The 15,816-nt window shown below is 43.8% G+C and overlaps 1 protein-coding gene across 1 annotated transcript; it reads right to left on the bottom strand.

Annotated features, from left to right (window-relative positions):
• Window positions 1–1,042: 1,042 nt before the first annotated feature.
• LOC120032733 (protein FAM161A-like) lies at window positions 1,043–7,394 on the bottom strand. Its single transcript, XM_038978923.1, has 7 exons — window positions 7,236–7,394; window positions 5,470–5,738; window positions 4,055–5,293; window positions 3,571–3,738; window positions 2,998–3,097; window positions 2,637–2,788; window positions 1,043–1,481 (listed from the first exon to the last, which is right to left on the bottom strand). Exons 1-7 carry the CDS (start codon window positions 7,392–7,394, stop codon window positions 1,043–1,045), a joined length of 2,526 nt encoding a protein of 841 aa, XP_038834851.1.
• Window positions 7,395–15,816: the final 8,422 nt, after the last annotated feature.

Raw genomic sequence — 15,816 nt, 5'->3', positions numbered from 1 at the left:
TCGATGGTGCAGCTATAGAACTTTTTGAGGATCTGAGGACCCATGCCAAATATTTTCAGTCTCCTGTGGGGGGAATAGGCTTTGTCGTGCCCTCTTCACAACTGTCTTGGTGTGTCTGGAGGACCATGATTGGTGATGTGGACACCAAGGAACTTGAAGCGCTCAACCTGCTCCACTACAGCCCCGATGAGAATGGGGGCGTGCTCGGTCCTCCTTTTCCTGTAGTCCACAAGCATCTCCTTTGTCTTGATCACATTGAGGGAGAGGTTGTCATCCTGGCACCACACGGCCAGGACTCTGACCTCCTCCCTATAGGCTGTCTCATCATCTCATAGTTTTTTATTTTATTTACATCATTGTGTGTATTGTTGTGAACTGTTAGATATTACTGCACTGTTGGAGCTAGAAACACAAGCATTTCGCTACACCCGCAATAACATCTGCTAAACATGTGTATGTGACTAATAAAACGTGCTTTGATGATGATTTATTGCCAAATTGTTTTATGACAACTAGTACAGAAATATAAATATCCCATAATGTACATGAAATACATAACACCTTTATGTTCCCAAATGTTATGTATTTATGAAATGAAAGTATGATCCTGAAATATATTGCAAAAGTTAGGCTACACATAGTCACAAAACATTGACAAATAATTGTCTAAAGAAAATATATCACAAACATCCAAAAGTAAGTGGTCATAGTGTTGTATTTCCTGCATAGTAGGATATCACAAAACAAAGAGTACCCTAAACTGTTCAATGTGACAATTTGTATAACCATAACCTACTACTTCAATTGACTCTGGTCTGTGTATCACACTAAATTGTATTTGCTATTTTCTTTTAATAAACAGGAAATTAACCAATTTTATTTACACATTTCCCATTATTACTGTATATTCACAGACAGATATCCTACCATACATTTAGCCTATTTTATAATAGAAGCATCTCTACCACTGTGTGTCAGTGTTGTAGACGTTTGCGCACAATGTAGTCCGCCTACGTGTGAGAAAATGCACTCCTATGACTTTTCAATCATCCTCATAATTTTTCTTGTCTGCTATTGCTGTGTTTTCCCTATCACTCTCTGACTTCTGACTGTTTCGGCTGTGCTGGCCGCTTCTATAGCTTGGGCTGCTCTCTGTACTCTTGGGCCTTTTGATGATGTCACTCCCTTCATTCTTTTCATCGTCCAGGGGCAAGTAATGCTCACTGGCATCTGAGTAATGGTCATCATCATCTGAGTAATGGGCATCTGAGTAATCGCAATCATCTGAATAACGCCCAATGTCCTCCCTCTCCCGCCCTACTTCGTCATGGCCTTCATTTTCCTCGGACTTTAATTCATCTTTCTCAGGCTCCTGCTCTCCTTCCAGTTCTTGGTCAGCAAAGCTGTCTTCATAATTGTCTGGGTAGTCATCCTGGAAGACCATGTTGTAAATAGCTGGTGTATCGGTCTCATCCTTTTCACTGAGAAAACAAAATAAAAAAAGATCAACTCTTATACCATGGCATTGTTGAATACTCGTTTCTGATTGGCTTAAAGTGCATTCTAGAGCGTGCATTATTTCAGAACGCTAGGATTCAATATATTTCGTTAATTCTTACATGTTATATGTTTGAGTTGCCTATGAATGCAACATAAGTCGAACTGAAAACATTATTGAATTCGATTTTTATAATAGCAAGCTAAGCGTGTGTTCGTAAATTCAATCTGGAGTGCCACAGTGCGCTCTGGGCGTCAGTAAATTCGGAGCGTTGTCATATTGTCCGTTAGTGAATTCAGAGCGCACAGTGGACGCTTTGCAAGGAGAAGCGTTGATCCGAGCGTTCTGACCTCACAACGGCAGTCAAGCACTCAATCTAACTGCTAGCTACAAATGAGAGAACAACTCACTCAGACCATTTTACTTGCCATAGCAGAGCTGGTTAGGCTGTTTTCATGTTATCCAGATCGTTGGTGACTGTAACTGTACTGCTGGCAACAATTTAATTACGCCTTTTTGCCGACGTTTACTGACACCGGCCATATTCAACCGGTATTGAATGTTCGTACATTCATCAGTTATTCTGCGCTAAAACTGATGGTTTGGATAGCTAAACTAGCAATTATGTTTGTTTCGTTACCAAGGCAACTACTGTAGCTATCTAGTACATTTGCTAGCTATTTCAGTGGATTTTGAACACATTTCTACCTGCAAATGAACATATTTCTAGCGGCAAATGTGTACATTATAGCCATGGTATAAAAGGGATAATAAACTCGGGGCTCTATGCATTCTCTGTAAAATAATATACACCTTCCATGTCCTTCATTATTTTCCACAGAACGCATAGCCCTCATTGATTATCTCTTACACATGGCTCAAATACTTTGAAATAATATTTCTATTGATTATGAGTAACTTTACAACTGTGTTAAATATGTTTTGTATTATATGTCTATTCACTATCACCATCTGAGACTGTAATACTGTATACAAGATCTAAGACCACAGCACAGGTGATGAAGTAGGCCTAAAACGTTTTTTTGCAACGTGATATTGTATTGTCTTTGTAGAGACTTTGACTAATGAAGTATGTTTACAAAATGTATAATTCACTGTCATAGAGCCAGAAATCTACCTTTGTTTGGAGTCACTGGAGATGGAGGTCCTGCATGCAGAGTCTTGGCCACCTGGCCGCTGGGGCACCTTGCCACTGACAAAGTCCTCACTCACTCCACAGCCTCGCAGGGTGTCTGTGTAGTGCTTCTCTGCAGCGTGTTTGGCATTCATCTGTCAACAGACAGAAGTGAAAAATAGCATACACCATGAGCAGTGATGGGAAAATAGTCAGTCATACATTTATTATTCATGCAATATATATTTATTGTGTGAATGAGTGGACTGAGGAGATGAGGAAAGGAAGCCACTTATAACTACTGAAATGCAACCCATGTCATGTCACTCCACGTGTGTGTGTGTGTGGGCCGTTTCAGGCTCACCTGTGCGACCTGCTCCAACAGCAGAGGCCTCCCCTTAACTCGCTCCTGGATCTCCCTCATCTCCTCCTTGTACTCCTTCCTGCGCTGAAAGTCCTGCTTTCTGTTTGAAACACACAGACAACCTCTCACCCCTGTGATCCCACAACCCTCAGCCCTGAAATAACCCTCAACCCTGACCTATTCAACAAAAACATAACTTTTACAACCGCAGCTTACTGTTACTGATATGGAAATCATTCCTAAACAATTACTTGAAACTGAAATTGGGATATGGAACAAAAGGGTATCCACACATTAGTATGTTTTTAATGTCTTATAAAAACAATGAAGAGATCCATCCATATTCTTCAAAATAATATACTAGAAAAAGAGTCACAATTGAGACTATTGAGGCAATGTTCGGTTCAGTCTTTTTAATAGTGTTAAATTAACACTAGGTTTGCAATTCCACTCACTACTTCCATATGAAAATGTGGGGCGGGCTGTGGAGTGGGTGTTCGTACTGGTCTCAGGCAGAGTGAGTTTCTTGGTTGCTACAAGTATAATTGTAATGTTATGGGTTTCTATGGGTACCTGAACTGCTTGAGCTTGGACTGGTTGGTCTGAGAGAGGGGCACGTGGGTGTCGTTGGCCTGGGCGCGCTTCGAAACCACCTTCGCAAGCTTCTTCTCTCTCTGCTTCTGTCTCTCACTCCATCTCGCTTCCTCCTCCTCCGCCTTCTTTCTCTGCTCAAGTACCTTTCTACTCAAGGAGACAAGGCAGTCATCGATGACAGGAAGGCATGGGTGGAGGAAGGACTTTGTCAAAAGGGAAAATGAAGGCCAATGACACTAGAAGTAGGACTAGGGGGGTAATAATGTCAGATGTTGGGCATTTGGTTGTTTTGGAGCTGGGAGTGTATAGGAAGTCCACAGGGGATAGGAAGTCCACAGGATTCAACAGACAAGGGTTTCAACTTTCAGGGCATAACTATTCCTAAAAAGAGCAACTAAATTCTGAAGCGCTCACTAGCTCGTCTAAAAAGGAGACGCCCCTTGCTATTCTATGTGGGTAGTACCTCACGGCCTCTTGCCGTTTTTTGCTGGCATCGGTGACTTTGGCAGGCAGCTGTTCCAGACTGCCTGAGAGGGAGGAGCAGAGGCTAGAGTTGTGTGAACGGACGTGCCCAGTTATGCTGATGTAAGGCCAGCGCTTGGCCCGCGGACTCATCTGCTCCTTCTCGATGTCGGCCAGGATGCGTTCGCGGTGCGAGGGGATCTGTGACGTCTGGAGCTGGAACGGCTCGCACGTCGTCAAAGGTTTCACGTCGCGCCGGCTCTCCAGCTGCTTCTTGAACCTCCTGTAGCTGGCGTCGAAGTCGGGCACCTCTGTATTTATCTTAGGCCTGTAAGAGGCACTGTTGTCATCCTCAGATCCAGCGGTGTCCCCCCTGGCTTCATCCTTGGCCCACTTCCTTTCGCTAAGGTGGCGTGCTAGCATGCTGGGTGGCATGGAGGCGCTGTGGAGCAGCTCCTGGGCCCTCATCTGCATCTTGATGGCGCGGTACAGCTGCTCCTCCTTCAGTTGCTCGCCCGACGCCGCATCGTACACCGCCTTGGGCACGGGCTTGGCCCTGAATGGTCGGACTCTCTCCTTGCTGTCTGGCTGGAGGTTGCGGAGCTGCTCCTCTCTCTGCTCCCTCTTGAGACGTTCGCGCTCCAGGAAACTGAAGGGCTGCTGGGTGGAGCACAGATGCTGCTGCTCCCGCTCACGCATGGCCCGCCGTGCCTCGTCGCGTTCTTGGAGCTCCTCATACAGGGGCAGGCGCACGTGGGCGGGTACGGAGCTGGCACGGAACTTGCGCTGGCATTCTGTCAGCTCCTCCAGCTGCTTCCGTAGGGCCGTGTTCTCCAGCTCGATCTCTGACCGTGTCTTGACACCTTTCTGGTGCTTCTGGTTCTCCCGCAGCGTCATGTGGAACGGCTTGGGGATGGTCACTCTGGGTTTCCAAGGCTCGTGTTCGACATCTTTTCGCCCTTGCTTCCGGTCCTTACCCTTGATGCCGTTCTTGTGGCCCCCAATGAGGCTCTGGTGGGAGGATGTGGACGGGTGGCACTTGCGAGGCGACAGCTTGAAGTCCTGCCACATGTTCTTGATATGCTCTTTGGGGGAGGACTGCAGACCCTTCTCCACATTGTTGTCGACAGTACCTTCCTCGTCAGATGTGTCCGACAGCCCAGAGCCCCTCCTCAGCTCCAGAGCAGAGTGGGCCTTCCTCAGACTCCTCACGGGCATGGGGCTGATCTTCAAGAACGATCTGGTGAGCGAACAAAGATTTTAAACCCTTCTAATATTAATTGACACGTTAGAAGTGGTAGACGCTGAGTAGAGTACACTCCAGGGGCAGAAATAATGTACCCTACCAACTTCAGCTTATTATCTTGGTGGTTAATCAAGACAAACAACAAATTCCAAACAAGAGCAGCAACACACCTGTGTGCCTGTGGCCCCTGTATATTTTCTGAGGGTGGTGTGCCTTTGAGCTCCAGCTTCTTGCGGTACATGCCCTCTAGCTCGGCCATGGTGCGGAGGTGGGCCCTCTTCAGCTCCTCCAGCTTACGATAGTACTCCTCGTTGGAGAAGTAGAACTCACGCAGGTCGATGTGATCCCCCGTCACTCGGTAGTCTTTGATAATCAGGGGGCTGCCCTTCCCGGGGGCATCCCCATCACCGCACTCAGACCCCGAGTCGTCATACTGCAGCTGAGAAGTCAAAGAAAGTCATGAGGAAAATGAAGCAAAAAACATTTACGTTGTGCACGGATTGTGGAGCATGTGTCTGGAATCCATTCCATGCAAATAATAAAAGTAGCCTACAAAGGACATTATTGGTCAAATGTAAAATCGACTTTGTCTCGGACCTAACACCCGTGCCAATATATCTTCCAAACACAGGCTTCTCTGGCATTATCCCTTAAGTAAGCCATTGGAAGCAACGGGTATCTTGGATAGGATTATGGTTGCATGGAAGAAAGAGCCTTTCACCTGTATTTCTATGACTTTCAGATATTTCTTGAATGGGTGGCCCCATTTGTGTTAATATGCCAAATGTATGGAAGTGTATCATTATGTAAGAGTAGTACTGATGACTGGACATATTGTGGATGGTTATGAAGTGTGTAGAGTAGCACATAATATGAGATGGCTACTTGAGGCCTAAGCTCATTATCCCCAGCTCTGTGGGTTTGGATGACCTATCCATATGGTCACGCACAGAATGTGGGTGATAATGGAAGGAGTGTGTTCAACTTTCACACTCGCTGCTCGGCCCCCAACCATCTCCATCTTTTTTCTTGGGGTGATGAATGGACGAGATCAAATCATACATTTACAAATATTAAGAAAATATGTCTAAAGCTTGGACAAGCAATTCTAACTAGTATCCTACTGGTTACAGTACAAGCCAGATAAAAATGAATGTACTTTCTAATTTATTTATTTTTTGAGATGCCCAGATGTAGGGAAGATCCTTGTCCAGTTGGGAAAAATAAATGGGATTTGAAATAATGTTGTCCAAAGGAAATTAAGCATTTAGGATTACTGGCACTGTGACGTCAGCGTAATCTAGTAAATGAGGGAAGCCAAAAATAGGCCAGTAACAAGTTATACAGGTTAAATCCTCTCCCACACAGGCAGGTTGACCTGAAAACAGTCAAATCTCTGTAGTAACATTTGAGAACAACATGGATTTATGAGAATCCACCGACATAAGTACATGCTTGACCTGAATTTTCCCAATCTTTAACACAAGTGACATTAAAGATATTAATTAATAGATTCTCCACTTAATTTACATCACTATCCAGTATCATAGGATATACATTAGGCCTAATTACATCCACTTAGATGTTTGGTAGCAATGTATGATCAATATGTTTTATGACTAAGCCATCTAGCAGATCAATGAGGGAGGACCAAAGAATTAGCTTATTATGGAATTTTGAACCATGCATGTAAAAAAAAAAACATATAGGGTTCCTATGTGCAACTGATGCCATTCCTCTCCAGATCAACATAAAGATTGGAGGTAATTTATAACGTTGATGGATTGGTTAGTGGGATGAATGGCATCTTGCCAAGTATTGGATGGTGCTCCAGTCCTCTTTCCACCCTTATGCTGCATTTCAACCAATCTTTCAGAGTATTTCTTGATTGCTTAGCTCAGCTTTCAAATACAAAACTCATCTGCCGATATCTTACCTCTTTTTCGTAGTCTCGATTGTCAATACGACCAGCTGCTGACGAACATGGAAGGGCTCGCTGCCTTTCATACAACGCCAACGGAGCCTTGGTATGTGGGTCTACCGGCGTTTTCAAACAGGAGGTAACCAGGACGTTGGCGCGATGGGCATTCGCCATTGTTTCCCCTGTTCTTGCTTTCTTTGTCAAAGTTTAATGTAGTAGAGACGCTACAACTACTTGGCAAACGCTATCAAAAGAACAGCAGGTGCTCTCCAGAGCAACAGCGACGCGTCGTGTGGTTGTGAAGGAAATGACTAGCTGTTTCAGGAAGTAAGAGTTTTTTTTTTTTTTTTACTGTAACGGTGCACATTTATTAGCATTTCGAGCCTAACAGCTTTCTTGTTGGCAGAGTATTTCATTTTCTTAACATATAGTTTAATTTATTCTTGCAAGGTATGAAAATGTGGTGTTTTGTTTCTAAAATTACATTTGTGAATATGAAATTTAGCCAAAAGAATAATGAAATGAATTACATAAAATTGTTTCAACTTATTTCTTTCGTAGGTAAAGAATCCAAGCAGTACATCTCTCCAAAATAGTGTACAATCTTCATAAATGTAATTTTCAATTATACATTTACTGATGTCTTGCCACAGACATTTCCTTCTGGGTGGTCATTACAAAAGGTACAATTCGATTTTTTAAAACTTCTTCATAGAGTGGTTGACAGGATAATATATATGAATAATTTAAAAAGAAACTTCCTTAATTTTGTTAATAAGTAGGTATATGTGTGGCAATATCCAAACTTTTCTCTAGCGGTAGAAAAAGTACCAAATTGTTGAGGTGGGGTGTACTAAGGACATGTGGCCGAGAAGATTGTGGACATTTTTAAGGCCTTTGTGTATATGAACACCCCCACAGTCATACCCTCTGCACTCCTCCACTGGAAGAGAATACAAATTATTGCAAATCCTCTGTTGATGACTGGGTTCTTTCTTGTATGAAGTTGCTGTTTAATTGCTCTGCCATTATTATTATTATTGTATGAGGTATGCTTGGTGGGGTTACCAAGAATTGTGGGAGGACTGTGCTGTGATGTGGGTTTTATAGGGTGTGTATTCTCTTTTCTCTCCGCTGGCTATCTGGTGAACAGGCTACACTCTAGGCAGTCTCTTCTGCTGATGTGTGTGGGTCTGGTAGTGGTACTCTCTCTATTCTACTCTTTTCCTTTCGGCATGGTTAATACCTGCCTGGCGCCCGAACAAGATCTTTCTTTACCCCTCTCTAATAAATACCGCTACAACCTTCCCGTATCCGTACCAGGTGGTAGGCATTCCGCAGGTCTAACTTAGAAGAGATAGTGGCCCCCTGAAGCGGCTCGAAAGCCGAGGCGATGAGTGATAGCGGGTAGCGGTTCTTAACCGTGATGTCATTGAGGCCCCGGGAGTTGATGCACGGGCGCAGGGTTTTGTCCTTCTCCACAAATAAGAACCCTGCGCCGGCGGGGGAGGCAGAAGGACAGATACCCCCTGCAGCCAGGGAGTCCTCTGTACGTCTCCATAGTCTTGGTCTCCAGAACCGACAGTGAATACAGCCGTCCCCGGGGTGGTGTAGTGCCCGGGAGAAGGTCGATCCCGCAGTCATAGGGTAGATGCGGAGAAAGCGAAGTGGGCCGGGCCTTGCTGAAAATCTCATGGAGATCCTGGTACTCCGCAGGAATGGCGGAGAGGTCCGAGGCTTCTTCCGGGGCAGGCTGCGCCAACTTCAGGCAATGGGCGTGGCAGAACAGGCTCCAGCCCACGATAGTACCAGCAGTCCAGTTGATAAGGGGATTGTGGCACTTGATGACTTGATGAGCATAAACTGTATAGAGACTCAGTGTGGTTCCCGGACACACGCAGGTGGATAGGAGTAGTATTATGGGTGACCCTGCCTATAGAATGCTCATCATGGGAAAATCGAAAGAAATCAGCCAAGACCTCAGAAAAACAATTGTAGACCTCCACAAGTCTGGTTCATCTTTGGGAGCAAATTCCAAAACGCAAAGGTACCACGTTCATCTGTACAAACAATAGTACGCAAGTATAAACACCATGGGACCACGCAGCCGTCATACCGCTCAGGAAGGAGACGCGTTCTGTCTCCTAGAGATTAACGTACTTTGGTGTGAAAAGTTCAAATCAATCCCAGAACAACAGCAAAGGACCTTGTGAAGATGCTGGAGGAAACAGGTACAAAAGTATCTATATCCACAGTAAAACGAGTCCTTTATCGACATAACCTGAAAGGCCGCTCAGCAAGGAAGAAGCTACCTCTCCAAAAACCGCCATAAAAAAGCCAGACTACGGTTTGCAACTGCACATGGGGACAAAGTTTGTACTTTTTGGAGAAATGTCCTCTGGTCTGATGAAACAAAAATAGAACTGTTTGGCCATAATGACCATCATTATGTTTGGAAGAAAAAGGGGGAGGCTTGCAAGCTAAGAACACCATCCCAACCGTGAAGCATGGGGGTGGCAGCATCATGTTGTGGGGGTGCTTTACTGCAGGAGGGACTGGTGCACTTCACAAAATAGATGACACCATGAGGAAGGAAAATTATGTGGATATATTGAAGCAACATCTCAAGACATCAGTCAGGAAGTTAAAGCTTGGTTGCAAATGGGTCTTCCAAATGGACAATGACCCCAAGCATACTTCCAAAGTTGTGGCAAAATGGCTTAAGGACAACAATGTCAAGGTATTGGAGTGGCCATCACAAAGCCCTGACCTCAATCCCATAGAATATTTGTGGGCAGAACTGAAAAAGCGTGTGCAAGCAATGAGGCCTACAAACCTGACTCAGTTACTCCAGCTCTGTCTGGAGGAATGGGCCAAAATTCACCCAATTTATTGTGGGAAGGTTGTGGAAGGCTACCCGAAACGTTTGACCCAAATTAAACAATTTAAAGGCAATGCTACCAAATACTAATTGAGTGTATGTAAACTTCTGACCCACTGGGAATGTGATGAAATAAATAAAAGCTGAAATAAATCATTATCTCTTCTATTATTCTGACATTTCACATTCTTCAAATAAAGTGGTGATCCTAACTGACCTAAGACAGGGAATTTTTACTTGGATTAAATGTCAGGAATTGTGAAAAACTGAGTTTAAATGTATTTGGCTAAGGTGTATGTAAACTTCCAACTTCAACTGTACATAGGGCAGCAGCCTCTAAGGTGCAGGGTTGAGTAACCGGGTGGTAGCTACCATGGAAATGGTTTCAGTTCTTCCACGGCCTGCATATTCACCAGACATGTTACCCATCGTGAAAGTGACTAATTTCAGGACAGGGTACTGGGTGGAGGCCGGCTAGTGATGGCTAGTTAACAGTCTGATGGCCTTGAGATAGAAGCTGTTTTTCAGTCTCTCGGTCCCAGCTTTGATGCACCTGTACTGGCCTTGCCTTCTGGATGATAGTGGAGTGAACATGCCGTGGCTCGGTGGTTGATGTCCTTGATGATCTTTTTTGCCTTCCTGTGACATCAGGTGCCATAGGTGTCCTGGAGGGCAGGCAGTGTGCCCTCGCGGATGCATTTGGCAGACCACATAACGCTCTGGAGAGGCCTGTGGTTGCGGGCGGTGCAGTTGCTGTACCAGGCGGTGATACAGTCCTACAAGATGCTCTCAATGGTGCATCTGTAAAAGTTTGTAAGGGTCTTAGGTTGAAGAGGCACTGTTGCGCCTTCTTCGCCACATTGTCTGTGGCGAAGAAGCTTTTCACTTTCTCCACTGCGGTCCCGTCGATGTAGATGGGGGCGTGCTTCCTCTGCTGTCTCCTGAAGTCCACGATCAGCTCTTTCGTTTTGTTGACGTTGAGGGAGAGGTTATTTTCCTGGCACAGCTGTATAATATCTGTTTTTTCATGTTTTTTTGCTGTTCTATATTGTTTTGTCTCTTGCAATTCAAGAGTCAATGTAATTCACACTGTCCCTTAAAATGTTCTACTTGTCTACTAATAAATTCAAACTAAAACATTGTCAGAGTTTTTACCTATCATGCTGTACAAAGAAAAGCAATTACCACCAACTCTGATTGTGTGGCAATAAAGAGTCGTGCTGCGACCAGTTTAACAGACCATCTAACACTACACACAAATGAGATGGGAGACCACGACCAGTCCGTCACATCATTCCTTTTGATCATTCCCGTGAGCAGTGGCAGTCCTTCTGAATTCATAAAGTAGAATCTGGGTCGGCCATCGGTCAACGTCGTGGGGCACAATGCCCACAAAAGCCTGAGACTTGGTTGGAGGCAGTACAGTGTCGTATTCGATAGGCACCAAACAGAATGAAAATGGACTGAAACTGCAAGAGACTAGAGACTACCTGAACTTGTCCTATAAGAAACACTTGTTTTTAGTTGTCCATTGCCAAAGGGAATTCTGCTATAAATACGACCTAGTACTTACATAGGTCAGACCTACCTAACCCTCTTCCTGGAGATCTACCATTCTGCGGGTATTCTAACCTAACATACCTGACTTGCCTAGTTAAATAAAGGTTACATACCTGATTCAGCTAGTTGAGGGTAATGTTCCAGGCCCTGACCAAATTGCAGATAATGCATTGCATCAACCAATAGTTGCACAGTACGTCATTTGCATGCCACGTCATCGACTGCACAGTCGGGCATTAGATTGCTATACTGCTATATCATATGGGTGGCATTCCTGCCTGACTACATTGCAGACGCCTGCCAGATCTCGCAAAGCTTGGATAGGTATTTGACATATCAGTTAACCACATTTTATGATATAGCAATGTAATGCCTGACAGTCGATGACGTAGCACACAACCATTGGTTGATGCAATGCAACTTATTCAACGTAATCAGGCAGGAACACCACTAGTATGTGGTTAGCTGATATGTTTAACACTAGCCTCCCGTGGCCATCCATCCAAATCTTGTCTCGTAGAATCGTGTTGGAAGTCTGGAGAAAATCCAGTATAGGATTCTGGGTTTGAATGGGAGTGTAGGTTTTTGTTCAAACCCTTATTTATCGCACCTAACTAAGTGGTTGATAAGATGAATCACATTAGTGATTGGGAACCAATTATGCTAATCTGTCATGTTAACTATCCGTTGTAATACACCCATAAAGAAGCAATGAAGTCCACCTGGAACGCACCCGTGTCGACATGCAACGCGCCCCGGGCTAGCAACGCAACCGCAGTCTAGCAATAAACCAAACTGTGTCAACCTGGAACGCGCCCGCGGGCTAGCAATGTTAGTCAAGCTAGCCAGCTGGGCCACGAGTTTACGGAGTTCGTTCAGAGTTGTCGTTTAAAACTACGTTTGAAATGTTTTTATTAATTTAGGAGCTGCAAATGCAACGCTCACTTATTATTTATGAATTACCATATGTCGGGCAAGGGAGGTCAGGTTGTCGGCCATGCTGGAAATGTTATTGTGTCATTGTCAATACAGTATCTACACCACGATATGTAACGTTGATTTTAACCTTATGGCCAACTAGTGGGTCAGGCGGCGATTTGACTGATTCATATTGCGTAATTTCTGATGATAGTTCTCGTTTATATCAACTGATTGTAAGGGTAAGGGGTGACCTACTAGCTAGTGGAAGTGCCGGTGGTGATGCTGAACTAGCGGGATAAGCAGTTGTAAGGGGTGACCTACTAGCTAGTGGAAGTGCCGGTAGTGATGCTGAACTGGCGGATAAACAGCGCTGCCATCAGGAGCAGTTTTCTTCTCACTCCTCTCATCCGGCGCCAGGGCTGGCACTCCCGTTAGGCAAAATTAGGCGGTTGCCTTGCCCCAGCGGGTAGCGGTTGCTGCAGTTCCAGCCCCCACCCCATTCCTGTTTCTCGCGAAGTTCACTCCCAGTATCCTATGGTGATATGTGTGTGTTTTTACAGGATTGTCCAGTTGTAAAACATTAACAAAAATGAATCTGCCAATTAAACTATTGTATTGTTTTTTAATGTTTGTGTGTGATGAAGAGGATTAGTGATTAAGGCAGTAGCCTAACCTAGCCTGATAACATTAGCTAGCTAAATTACTAGTGGACATCATTTCAGCTAAAAGTAAGGTACATAGATTATAAAAGACAAAAACTATCAGGAAGCGAATATATCTTTTTTTTAACTCATGAGAAAAGAGGCACAATCTCTAAACCAAAGAGATTTACTGCTGAAATGTATCAAAAGATATGAATGGATCTTTACGGGATATGTTATGGCAGGCTGGGCCACATCAGGATAAGGAGGGGAATTTCCCAAGAGATGAGGGGCACTAATATTTTTTTGGTGGCCCACTACAATAGGAGGATGGCGAACGGGGAGAGAGTGGTGATACCATGGCTCGTTTACTCCAAGCAAAACGATGCAGCCTTCTGTTTTAGCTGCAAATATTTTTCACACCAGGGCAAATTTGCGCTGGTCATTGATGGAACCAGGGACTGGAAGAATCTGTGCCACCTCCACAGCAGAGGAGAGGCCACTAGGCGGGCCACGAAATGAAGAAATGCTGAAAATGTTGGACAATCAAATTTGATATGTAAATAAACAAAATTCGTTAAGGCTGGGTCATTGGCAGAAAACTTTTAGCAAACTTATCCAGCAAAACGAGGTAAGCCATGCATTTATGAAAGCACTTGTTTCCAAAGCTCTTTTTACAGTTCTACAGGAATATTAAATGATATGTTAAATATATTTAAAAAAAGTGTTATTTCTATTGTAACTCTAACAATTGTGGGGTCGTGCCATGTGTCATATTATTAGTAAGAAACTCTGTTTCCTACTATAGGCAGCTGGCTGCATAGTGATTGCAACATTGTAACTCTCCGATGCAGGGGTTAAAGTAAAATTCCTTTCTGCCCAGTAAGGGACCTCCTATATTTGCACGCGAGGTAACTTTTGAAAGTGCCATCCTTACATTCTTAAGGTTGTCTAAAATGAAATTATTTGCAAACAGCAATTTATTTAGTATTTTTTTATTTCACCTTTAGTTAACTAGGCATTTCAGCATTGCAAACAAGACACTCTGGTTTGATGTTGGAGAAATATGTTAAGAATGCCTATTTATCTGTCCATTCTTCCTTGGAACTTTTATGCCTTTCTTTTGAGACGTTTTCAGTCCAATATTTTATTTTGATTGCAAGATGTTTTTCTCCAATCAACACACACAAAAATACAATAGAGACATTGGTGATTTATCAATGTAGTCATATTGAACATATTAGGCTGTTATTGACATTTAACTGATTATATAGCCTACTAACCAGATGTGTTAAAATGTTTAATTTGTATTGTAGGCCTATGATCTGGGATGCTAATATGTTCTGTTCCTCAGACTTTTAGCTGAGAAAAAAATTGGCCCAAGGCCAGAGCTATTGCGGACCCCTGCTGTACATAATTTAGTGGGGACAGGAGGGGGGCGGCAGATTTTTGTTTCGCCTAGGGTGGCAGTTCTTTGGCTCGTTTCGGGTTCACCATCTTTTTCAGGATTTTTGGACTTTAAAAACTTTATCAAAATTGATTGCCTTTTCTTATTCATTTTTGATTTGGCGTTCCCTCAGTTTCAAATTCATTAGGGAGACGACTAGCCTAAGCTACGCGACGTGATTACGCAGGGACCGCTTCACTAGTTGACCACCACTGCCAAGACCTGTTTCGAGATTATGGGCCTGCCCGCCCCATAACCTATATATACAAATAAATGAGAGCAGGTCTGAAATCAGTGTGGAAGGATTAGGATGATTGCGCAGAAGGATCACCGCGCGTTTACATTGTTTTTTCTCGAATGCGGGATAAAGAACCAGGAAGCAACTTGATTTAACTCTGATCGCTTTATGTTTACAGTGCAAACTGAACAAATTGTATAAATAATGCCAGAGCCGGGCAAATCGGTGCCGGAACAAACAAGGTAAAATCTGAGAGATGCCGGATCCTGTTCTGGCAGCATCCGGTTCAAATTAAGCACTTGACTATTGGCAGGCATAAACTACAGACACAATTGCATTTTATTGATGGCAATTTGAAAGGGCAGATAAGTGAGGAGGTCCTGAGGCCCATTGTCATACCATTCATCAGCTGCCATGGAAATGGTTTCAGTTCTTCCATGGCCTGCATATTCACCAGACATGTTACCCATTGAGCATGTTTGGGATGCTCTGGATCGACAGCATTTTCCAGTTCCCACCAATATCCAGTAACTTCTCACAGCCATTGAAGAGTGGCACAACATTCCACTATCAACTCTATGCGAAGGAGATGTGTTGTGCTACACAAGGCAATTGGTCATACCAGATACTAACTGGTTTGCTGACTTTTTTTGTTGTGACCAACATATGCATATATGTATTCCCATTCATGTGAAAACCATAGATACTCAACTAGTCTAAAGAAGGCCAGTTGTATGGCTTATTTAATCAGAACAGTTTTCAGCTGTGCTATCATAATTGCAAAAGGGTTTTCTAATGATCAATTAGCCTATTCAAATGATAAACTTGGATTAGCTAACACAACGTGCCATTGGAACAAAGGCGTGATGGTTGCTGATTATGGCCTTCTGTACACCTATGTAGATATT

The sequence above is a fragment of the Salvelinus namaycush genome, chromosome 39, assembly GCF_016432855.1.
Source record: "Salvelinus namaycush isolate Seneca chromosome 39, SaNama_1.0, whole genome shotgun sequence".
In the NCBI taxonomy this organism is placed as follows: Eukaryota; Metazoa; Chordata; class Actinopteri; order Salmoniformes; family Salmonidae; genus Salvelinus; species Salvelinus namaycush.
This window is presented reverse-complemented; position numbering and strand designations above follow the sequence as displayed.

Bases quoted from the DNA above. Each gene is read 5' to 3' on its own strand.
- LOC120032733 (XM_038978923.1), bottom strand. From the start codon at position 7,394: ATGGCGAATGCCCATCGCGCCAACGTCCTGGTTACCTCCTGTTTGAAA. The intron at 5,739-7,235 runs GTAAGATATCGG...TTGACTTCTCAG, and splicing joins ATCGAGACTACGAAAAAGAG to CTGCAGTATGACGACTCGGG. The intron at 5,294-5,469 runs GTGTGTTGCTGC...TTCGCTCACCAG, and splicing joins CAGGGGCCACAGGCACACAG to ATCGTTCTTGAAGATCAGCC.